General features: G+C 48.9%; 1 protein-coding gene across 4 annotated transcripts in view; it reads left to right on the top strand.

Annotated features, from left to right (window-relative positions):
- Positions 1-8,762, top strand: part of plppr2a (phospholipid phosphatase related 2a) — a 38,446-nt gene extending 29,684 nt beyond the window's left edge. For 2 of the 4 annotated variants that reach the window (XM_020623088.1, XM_020623087.1), the window contains 5 exons: positions 1,202-1,322; positions 2,817-3,067; positions 3,224-3,400; positions 4,274-4,401; positions 5,287-8,762. In XM_020623088.1, coding sequence (XP_020478744.1) covers positions 1,202-1,322; positions 2,817-3,067; positions 3,224-3,400; positions 4,274-4,401; positions 5,287-5,395 — 786 coding nt within the window. In that variant the 3' untranslated portion in view covers positions 5,396-8,762. Of the gene's footprint in view, positions 1-1,201; positions 1,323-2,816; positions 3,068-3,223; positions 3,401-4,273; positions 4,418-5,026 lie in introns of all 4 variants that reach the window. The other 2 variants (XM_020623090.1, XM_020623089.1) reach the window with 2 other exon arrangements.
- The last annotated feature ends 1,906 nt before the right edge of the window (positions 8,763-10,668 follow it).

Below are 10,668 nucleotides of genomic sequence, written 5' to 3'. Positions count from 1 at the left end.
AATATGTAGCTTTATTTTGAAAGTTTTGCACCATTCAAATGAATGGGGAAATTCTAGCTCAGAATACTTTCAGCTGTTAAAATGTTCAGCTCTTCAAGGACATTCATGCTTCTATTCAGAACCTTTCTAAACTCCATATTTCTTCAATATGTAGCTTTATTGTGAAGGTTTTGCACCATTCAAAAGAATGGGGAAATTCTACTTCAGCATACTTTCAGCTAGCAAAACCATTCAGGTGTCAAAGTCTTCAGCATATTCAGGGCGATCTTTCAGCAATTCGCATCCACACATGCATTTTTGACAGGAAATGCAGTTTTCTAGTTATTATTATTATTCTGGGATCTTCCCCCTTTTTTGGCACTCAATAACTCCAGCATACTTTCAGCTATACAGGCCATTGAGGTCTTCATCTTTTCAACTCTCCACCCCACCCCGCCCACACACACATTCACACCTACTTGTTTCACCTGGTTTGTGGGGTCCTATTGGACTATTTTCTCATCTTTAATAAGTTCAGTATACTTTCAGCTATCAAAGCCATTCAGCTATCAAAATGTTCAGCTCTTCAAGGACAGTCATTTCTAAACTTCATACTTTTGAAATATTTAGCTTTATTTTGACAATCTTGCCCCATTCAAATGAATGGGAAAATTGTACTTCAGCACACTTTCAGGTAAATATCCCTTTCATGTGTCAAAATGTTCGGCATTTTCAGGGCAATCTTTCAGCACACAGCATCCGCACGCATTTTCGACAGGAAATGCACTTCTCTAGTTACATTTGTTAAGAGCCAGGCTAATTTCCGACAGGAATTTCACTGGCTTATTAAAACCACTTTGCCTCCATCTGGTCCTCCTCCACCTTGTCCATGTGCGTGATGGTGACCAGCTTAACAACAGTCGGGTGTAAAGGTTCTGGGTCAGGTCTCACATTAACACATGACTGTGTGGTTCCGCCGTGTGCATCACTTCGAGTGCCAGCAAACACAGAGACAGTGAACCTGCTGAAGGTTGTGTTTTGTCTGCTGCTTTAACACCTGTCCAGGTGAAGGCATCAGTCGATGTGCCAGATGTTTGCTGTGGCCAAAGTGTCTAGAAACAACAACACAGTACAGTAAACTTGGTATAGCATATGTACTTAGACGCCAGCGTGTGCATGTAAGAACCGACACAGTCATGACACGCACTCTGCTGTTGCACAGATCCTCGCTGGGGAGCTGTGCACCTTCTTCATCAAGGCAGAGGGTGTCCGGGAGAAGACCATCGTCACAGCAGACTGCTGCTACTTCAACCCCCTCCTCAGACGCATCATTCGCTTCCTAGGTGAGCGCCGCCTCTCTGCTCTTTACAGCTGTGTATGGTTTTATCGACAGTAAGACACGACAAGAAAAAGACCACAACATGAAAGAAAAGGTGACCTGCTGCACTTCAATCAGAGCTGTGCTTGTAGATGTTAACTAGATAATAGGCTGTAATTTGTAATGATTATCTTAGTGGCAGGAAGACGGTGAATATTAAGCAGCCAACAGTTTTGCATCTTGAGCTGAATCAGGTGAAGGCTTCACACCTCAGCTGATAACAATGTGTTGAGGCTATTTTAAGGAGGAACTCATTGTCGCTCGTTTTATCTCATAGTAGTGCTGCGTGTTTTTGTGTTGCTCTTTGTCAAACATTGTGGTTTTCTTCATCTTCTCGTACAGTGACAAGAACAGAGAGTGAAGTCTGTAATTATCTGCATTCATGTATACGTTTCTTAAAACATGGTCAGAGTGTCTGAACTGATAATACACAAATCATTGTGTTGTCAAGAAATTGTGGCTTGGAAAGGTGTGTGAATGTCTCAGCTAATGACATCAACAGAAGCTAACCGGCGTCAGACTGGAGCCGTGTGCTGGAGCCACTCTGACCTATAACCCTGAAACCGTCTGGGTTTGCTGTTCACTAAAAGCATCTGTTGATGTGAACCAGGCCTCACAAACAGTTCAGGAACAGTTGATTTGCATGGCGCTGTAACAGGTCACAGATTCTTCTCAGAGAGATTCAGTGGCTGCTCTCCCTGGCAGTGGGCGCCCAGCTCAGAGTAACAGCTGAGAGCTCAAGGGAATCTCTGGGGCTGGTTGACATCTCTGTCTGGGCGTCGACCACACACACACACACACACATCACAGAGTCCATGGCAGGACACCACAGAGGACGCTGCTGCTCTCTGAGGTAACACATCACTGCAGCTGAGGTTTGTGTCAGAGCGGCTGGACTCTCCACAGCACTGCTGGGAAACTTTCAATGGGCTGATGAACCTCAGGTTGGACTGGCTGGGCAGAACAGGCAGCGGGACACCATGCACCGACAAGAGCATGTCGTCCTGGGGTGAAGGGCGGCAGAGGGAGCATCATGATGCTGCAGCTGCAGCAGGACAATGAGCCTGAACATGGAAGTAAATCTGCTACAGGATGAGCTCAGATAGAGCAGATCCATGCCGTGGAGGGGTCCAGTCAGACCAGAGCTGCTGTGGACTGAGCTCAGAGAGCGTTCACACCAGACGAGCCTGTGTCTAACTCCAAGGTCCACTGAGTTTCTTCACCAGCACTGTGAAGGTTTAATGGTACTGCAGAGATAAAATGATGTCTGTTGTGTTGTCTGGACTTTTCAGATCACATTTTATCACCACTCACTGCAGAAAACCAGCTCATTCCAAGGGATTCCCTGACTTTCCTTTTCTTCTTTGAACTGTTTTTTCCTTTGTCTCTGCATTTTTACAATTTCATACAACTTTTCCCACTTTTCCCACCCCACGTCCCAACTCTCCTTCCCAACCAGGTGTGTATGCCTTTGGCCTGTTCACCACCACCATCTTTGCCAATGCCGGCCAGGTGGTGATAGGAAACCAGACGCCTCACTTCCTGTCTGCCTGCCGACCAAACTACACAGCGTTAGGCTGCCAGACCACCCTGCAGTACATCACGGAGCGCCGCGCCTGCACAGGAAACCCGCTGGTTGTCATGGCTGCACGGAAATCCTTCCCATCCAAAGACACGGCTCTCAGCGTCTATGCTGCAGCGTTCACAGCGGTAGGTGGGAACGTGTTTGTGTGTGTCTGAACTGGACAGTGGGCTCAGCGTCCTCTGGCTCCTCCCTAACTGTGGTGGACCAGCAGGACTCTGAGCTCTACTTTGTACCTTTCAGTGTGTCCGGGCTTTGCTGTACTCCTCTGTGCCCCTGTGCAGATGTACGTGACGCTGGTGTTCAAGACCCAGGGCACGCGGCTCACCAAGCCCACCATCAGCCTCACCCTGCTCTGCCTGGCCGCGCTGGTGGGCGTGGTCAGGGTGGCTGAGTACCGCAACCACTGGGCTGACGTCCTGGCGGGATTCTTCACCGGGGGTGCCATCGCAGTGTTTCTGGTAAGGAGACACAACAAGGGAAGGATGTTCTGTTTGTTCACACTGGAGAATGTTTTCCTAACGCGCTGGCAGCTAAAGCCACATGTTCCCAAGTCCTCAGCTTCTGGTCCATGTATAAGATGAGGCATCCACTGTGCTGTAGATAAAATGCTCACTCCAACATGAGCCTGGGATGGTTTGCAAGCTTGCTATAAAAACATACCTGCATAGCCACACCCAGCTTCAAGGTTTGAGGATGAGGATGCTGTGGAATCTGCAGACCAAGGCATGAGCAGGCTAGCGTTAGCTGTGCTGGCGATGGTCATAGAACCAAAACCTTCAAGTCTTTGAAACACACGTTGAGGATTTGCCTTGTTTGATATCTAAGGGGCCTCTTTGTTATTTTGTCACTGTGCCAGCACTTTTCATATGTGGAAATGAACACAACATGGTCCCACAGGGTGGGTGTTCCAACACAGGTATGTTTGTGATGTAACTCCAGATGTGGCAACACTGTTGATGAAGATGTAGAATAGACACATTGGTCTTAGGGTATGTTTCACTGCCCCATATTTCTGTTGTCATCTGTAACCCCACAGAAGAAGTGCTTGGCTAATGTCATGCAAGTGTAAGTTAGCAGTAAGCTAGTTAGCCTGATGCATAGTTTAATTCAGTCCTCATACTAGCTCTGGTTTCTGAGTTGATAAAGACTAAAAATGGACACCAGCCTTGAACTTGTTGAGTCACTGGGGCTCTCTTTACTGCCCCGTGCACAAAGCAGCCGAACACTAAGCTATGACTAGATAATTGCTGTTTGGAGGCAGCAAAGGTCAGATCTCCTGCCATCTTTCTTTCTGCCTGTCCTGACGTCTTCCTCCTGGTCTCTGTCTCCAGGTGACCTGTGTGATTAACAACTTCCGGTGGCTGCAGCCTGGTGCTCCTTCCCCACGACCCCAGCGCCCTGAGTCCCTGCTGGGCATGCCCATGGTGACACTGCCCTGTGTGGAGAGTCCACTTGAAAAGTTAAGTGGCCCTCAGGTAAGGGGCGGGGGCGGGTGTGAGGCACGGCTGCGCTCACAACACAGGAGATGACATTGTACAGTGTCGCACTTCTCGTCTCATACCTAAAGCTTCTGTCCCCCTTTTGTCCCAAGAAAGAGCAAGGCCCCAGTCACGCATGCTCCTGGCCCACCTGCATCCCAGTCCCAACAGAAACAGCCCAGTGTGGCAGGCTGATAAGAACACACCTGAGATTGGTTTCCCTGCTGTGAAAGGAGCTGAGCTTTTGTTTCAGCCAGAGCAGGGAGAACGCTCTAGTGTGTGCAGCCTTACTTCTAGACCCCACGGTGTATCGGGACGTAGGGAGTCACTCATCTCCATGAGGAGGGTCAGCAGTGTGGCTGAGGTGTAATTTGCCATTCTGATATAATGCAGCCGCTGGAGGAAAGTGATGCATTTAGCTGCAGCTAAAAGAAAGTAACTGTAGCGGTGCAGAGCGGGGGACAGTGTGGCTCGAGTCCACGTATTTAAGACAATGTGCTGCGTCCTGTGTGGCCTGTCACCGTCACTAACCCTCACCTGCCTCTTCTCTGTCTCCCACCTACCTCTCTGCTCTCACTCTGCTCCTTATCCCTCACTCTCCCCCAGCATCCGGCACTCTCCTCCTCCTCCGCCCCACCTTACAACACCTATGTCCAGCCATTCTAATGGCTGAATCTTTGTTGCCGGTCATTGTCTCTCCTCACTATCTCCGTCCTCTGTTGCTGCTCTGCTCCACCTGTTTCCTCCCCCTCTCTCGCCCTCATCCCGTACATTGCTTTTGAGTATCCTTTCTTCACTTCTCTCTTTTCCTTCGCCTTCTCTCCTCGCCGTCCTCTCTCTTTCTCACTCCTCTCTTTCCCCTGCAGACTCCGCGGGGATCTCCGTTCACTGAGATCACATGACCGTCAGCCCTATCGGTTCCCCGCCGCCCCCGATGTCCTCATACAGTCTCGCTCCATCTCCAGCGAAGTGTAGATGAGTCGGAGCAGCACTCGCCACACTGTGCCGCCCATGCAGCTGGGCGATACACGGCGCCCCACCGATCTTACTCCACGCAGGTCTAGACCTCTCCTCTCCCAGCACGTGCCATACAGACACCCTGTTGCCCTCTCTGCCCCGGGAACCGATAGGCGAACTGTCACAGGACTTTGACTTTGCTGGACACCCAGTAACACGCTGAACATTGAGTACACAGTCAGGTACTTTTATCTCTCTTGTCATTTTAAAGACTCTTTTGGTATAAACTCAGTGATGTGACGCTCACTTCCATTAGCAGTGGTGTGCTCTGTAGGGACAGCAAACTGTGACCAGTGAGCGTGTCCACTGCTTGTTCTTCACAACCATATGTTTACACACATTTGGTACTGAAGTGTGACGGTGATGTCTCGGTCCAACTCAGCTGTGGCCGCCAGGAGGCTGCCACGATGGACCAAAGAACCACGCCGGAGGATACGTCTGCTGCAGAGACTCACTGTGAAATCATCCTTTTAGCAAGCCACACACTCTCAGTGGCCAGTTTATTAGGAACACCTGTGTCACTGAGTCAGTCTGATCCAACAGTGCTGCACTGAGTCCTCCTCCAGGAAGGTGGTGATGTTCAGTTTGAGTTCAGACCGTTCCACAGAGGTGCTGGTTCACCTGTGCAGTTTGTGCTACTGTTCACCTGGACTGGGTTACACAGAGCTGGCTCTGGTGTTTATTTTTTATTTATTTAACCAGTGTTTTACCAGGGGAAACCCGCTGAGTCTTACACCGACGCCCTGGCCAAGACAGCAGCTTAGCCTTGTTGATATAAATGGGGTGGACACAGTAACAGAAACACCTCTCTGTATAACACAGTGCAGTTCAGCAGCACTTCAAACACTTGAATCAACACCTCTCTTAAGCTGCCTTTAGGGTGGATTCACACAGTGCACTCTGTGAAAAGCTCGGCCCTTCTCAGTCGTTTCAATGTGTGTGCTCACGCTGCAGGACCAGGATCACAGGGCCTCTGCCAAAACAGTGCAGCTGAATATAGTTCAACTTTTTCTACAAGATGACACAATCTGGTGCGGCACTGCTTTGGCTAATCACATGCATTCGAGTGTGCATTCCTCGTGGATTAGTTTGTAATGTGAACATGGCACTGCTGTTTACTGTGACCTCATCACCCCAAAGATACAGCTGCCCCCGTGGTAACGTCCCAGAGTTGTACAGTCCTGTCTCTGAGGATTACGAACCACTGTGCTGGGTTTTGGAGTCTAATCAGCTTTAAACACAAATCTGTTCCTCCACCTGAGGCCCTGGATCGTGTTTCATTCTCACCTGAAACAGCACGGCCCCCTGTGGTGTTTCATCGTGGGACAGATGTTTGTGTGAATCTGGCCTAATACTGAACGTTATCAAGCAGGACTTACTGACCTAGTTTGAGACAGGTGTTCCTAATAAACTGACCAGTGAATGTGCTCCTCTGCTGTTACTCGCCTCTTTAACTCCTCCTCCACACAGACTGTAGTCTGAGTAGCAGAGTCCTCGTCAGCTCGGCAGATAGAAGCACCGGGTTCACGTCTCTCAGCAGCAGCAGACGCAGCGAACAGGCGTCTTCCCTCGGCCGTCTGCCTCATGTTGCTTCCTCAGGGCTGACATCTGAGAAGTTCAGGCGTCTGGTCATCGAGCCAAATAAACTGCATCACAAGTTTGTTGTTGCCAATCAAAACACCTTCAGTGATGCTGGTACACTCACTTTGGATTATTTCACTCTGAACTCTGTTGTCAACAGATTGGACAAGACTTCCTGTGGTCATGTAATTACTGTGATTCATTTCTGAGCTTTTGTCATAGATTGATTTATTGACATGTAGATATGGTGCGTCTGTTATGTGTGGCACGACAGATTTGCACACTCACTCCTCTCCTTGTTTTCCTCTCGTCCTTCCTCCTTTTCCTCTCCAAACATCTTTTTGCAGCCTCAGTTCTCTCTCTTGTCTGTGGCGTTGGTATGGTCACCATAACACCATCGCTGTGCGGTGGAACGTGTCCCTCAGCTGGACGACACACACATAAGAATAAAGCCCTGTTTCATAGAGCACTTGTATATTCAGACTTATTCAGAAGCATAGACATGCACAGTCACACGTGCAGTGTTGAACAAAGGTGAGTGCGCCCCGGTCGGTGTCACTGATATGTTTGGTAATTTTATTGGTTTGTATCTAACAACCAAGAAGAAGTGAAGTCGATCATTAGAGAAGCACACCTAATGAAAGGTTCCTACGGTGCATTAGACCTTCTCTGTCTTCATCAAGTCTATCAGTCCAGTTGCTTAGTTGTTCAGACAGTTTGCCGTCCTGTGGAGCCACATTGCATCAGGCACAAGCCAGACCAGAGGGAAAGCTGCGGTGGTTGTGCTGTTGGTCTTAACTGGACATCTCAGGTGGAGTCACTGACTTTTGTTGCAGTGAGGTCAAACTTTGAGGCTTCAGCTTGTTTGTTTTAACAATACATATCAAGTGCAAGATGTGGTTTAGTGAGGCCGCACAGGGGTGTAGAGCATTTTGTTGTATGCTGATGCTGTGTCTGTTGCCCTGAGACTTGTTTCTATAATATTGTACATAGCCCTCTTTTGTATTGAGACTGTGATTTTACACATCAGCAACACTCGCGTCTAGAGACTGTACTGTATTTGTTCTGATGAGAGAGAAGAGTGTGTGTGGAAGCAGGCGGCTCGGTCTCTGTGCCAGACTGCTGAACTTGTCCAGTGGACCAAGGCCACACTGAGCGTTCACTCACACTTAATATACTGAGTGTTGAAGCTCATAAATTCTAGGAATGAATTGTCCCTCTGTTGCTGTCAGTTATTCAGACACATTCATGGTCTTACACTAGCTCCACAGTCAAAGGTAAGAAAGCTAGCATAGTGCAGCCTGTAGAAGCAGCTTTAGGGCTTTTGTGGAACAAACTAAGTACCAGTGACATATTATCACTGTTTGGTTTTCATGACTAACACGTTAGCAGACAGTTGTTTATTTACACGTCCTGCAGACATGATGCAGCCTGATCAGTGTGAGTCCAGTCTTCACTCTGCTTTTAGCTCAGTTTTGGGCTCCACCATCTCCTGACAAACATACCTGGCTCTTCAGCTGCTGAATGCTCCACTACATCCACACATTAGGTTACTCTGTCTGTTGTTTAATGCTTCTTCAGTAGCATAGTCTGAGATCAGCCGCCTGTTGCTGCTGGAAACAAGGCTGATTATAGGCTGCGTCCACGTCCCAGGCCTTAAGACTCAGCTTTGATCTGTGTGTGTCAGCGCCGTGTACCCGGCTCCAGTGTGAACACCACTGAGCTCCTAAACTGCCACACATGCACAGATGGAACTGAAATGTGAGCCACGTGCACACAAGAATAACAACCAGGTGGTGTGTGTGACAGTCAAATGGCCCAGTTTCCTCCCAAACCACTGGGTTACGATATGTTCCTCCCAGTTTGGCCTGATCAGAAGCTTCTCCATAAACGTCCTGGTCTCTCCACTGACCCCATCGCTGTCGTCGCTCTCCTCCATGTTTATTGTTACCGGTCTGTGAGGGGCTGACGCCGAATGATGACGACAGGCCGTATGTGCAGAGGAGACGTTAGAATGACCACATGGATTCTGATCTGACCGTTCTGACAGCGGAGAGGAATCAGGTCTAGGAGCTCATACACAGGTGGCCCAGATCTGGTCTGAAGACACCTGGTCTGTCCACACTGCGGTGGACAGACCAGGTGTCTGGGAAACTCAGCTGGGATGTGGATGCAGTCTTTGTTGTTGAGACTGAATCAGATCCTGGAGTGCGGGGACCTAAGCCCAAACCAGTGAGCCACAGGGTTTTATGTGTAACATACATGTGCTGTATCACCATCACCTGTGATCCGGCAGATGCTCATGTGAGAAAGAAGAAGTGGAGGGTTACTGAGCATCTTGTGCTCGTGAGAGGTTTGATTTCACTGTTTGCAGGCAAAAGATTACAGAGCTGTGACAGCGTGCAGCACAGAGAGACGAGCACAGCGACACTGTGAGTCGGAGTCAGACTCCTGACCTTCGCTGAGTGACATCTCCTTGTTTCCTCGTTGATTTCTAGTCTTAAATGTCCCTGTGAAGCAGAAATGCCTTAAAAGAATCGTAATGAGGAAATGTGACGAAAGTGCTTTGAAACCAGTGACACCGTCAGTGCACGCTTCTCATCTGTGCAGCATCTCAGTCAGTGTGTGCATCAGTGTTTACTGTGCGAGCCCGAGCGCTGCCTCACTACAACGACAAACAGCAGAAGTACAAGTGACAGATTGGCTTCAGGTCAGAGCATGTTCTCCTCTGGTTTAGCCAGCAACACCACAGCTCTGCTCTCCTCTAAGCCTTCATGGGCTTGTGTTTGAAATCAAAGAACAGACGCTGCAGCTGAGTGACGTGAAGAAATCGCTCCGCTCTCCTTCAGATCTGCAGCTCTGAGGGAGAATCTGGCTTCCTTTGATCCTGTGGCAGAAAACCCTCTGTTTTGTAAAGATGTGTGTGATGAGAACAATAAATGCATATTGCAGTGAGAGAAGCTGTCAGCGTCAGTGCCCACTGTTTGTTTTGTGACACCATTCACACAGTGATGCGTTCATCTTGTGTGTGTGCACAGGTTTACAGTGTGTGGGTTTGTTTGTCTGTCCTCTCTCCACCGTGAGAAGACGAGACCATCTCGGAGGTTTTTGTCCAATCAGAGTGTGGCTATGTGGCGTCCAAGCCTGAGGTCCGCTCGTCCTGGAGGGTCATGGGGCCTGGAGCTGATCCCAGGGGACACTGGGTGAGAAGAGGGGTCCACCCGAACAGGTTGGCAGCCTGTCTCAGGACTGACGCACACAGGCAGGCAGTGTCTCACCTACAGGCAGTTCAGAGCGACCAGCCAACCTGACCTGCATATCTGCATATGGATCATGGGAGGAAGCCGAAGCACCCACACACAACACGTGGACTCCCCCTAGACAGGCCCCCGGCGGCCACTGTCCAGCACCGTGCAGTGCCATTGATTTAATATTTCTAACGCTACAATAAATGGGCAACAAAATTAGTGAAGTCTAATTAAAGCTTCAGTACGGTGCTGTTCTCAGCTCTTCTCCTAGGCCTAATAAAAATACTCCATTACTAGTAGAATTATCAACATATACAGAAAGTATCCAAAGCACGAGTACTGGTTGTGCTGTGTAATGTCCCCTGTGACTGATTATTATTGTATCTGCCAGTTATAGGGAGT

This window comes from Monopterus albus, unplaced genomic scaffold (genome assembly GCF_001952655.1).
Source record: "Monopterus albus unplaced genomic scaffold, M_albus_1.0 scaffold292.1, whole genome shotgun sequence".
NCBI classification, from domain to species: domain Eukaryota; kingdom Metazoa; phylum Chordata; class Actinopteri; order Synbranchiformes; family Synbranchidae; genus Monopterus; species Monopterus albus.
Note: the sequence above shows the minus strand (reverse complement) of the source record. Positions and strands in the feature narration are given on the sequence as shown.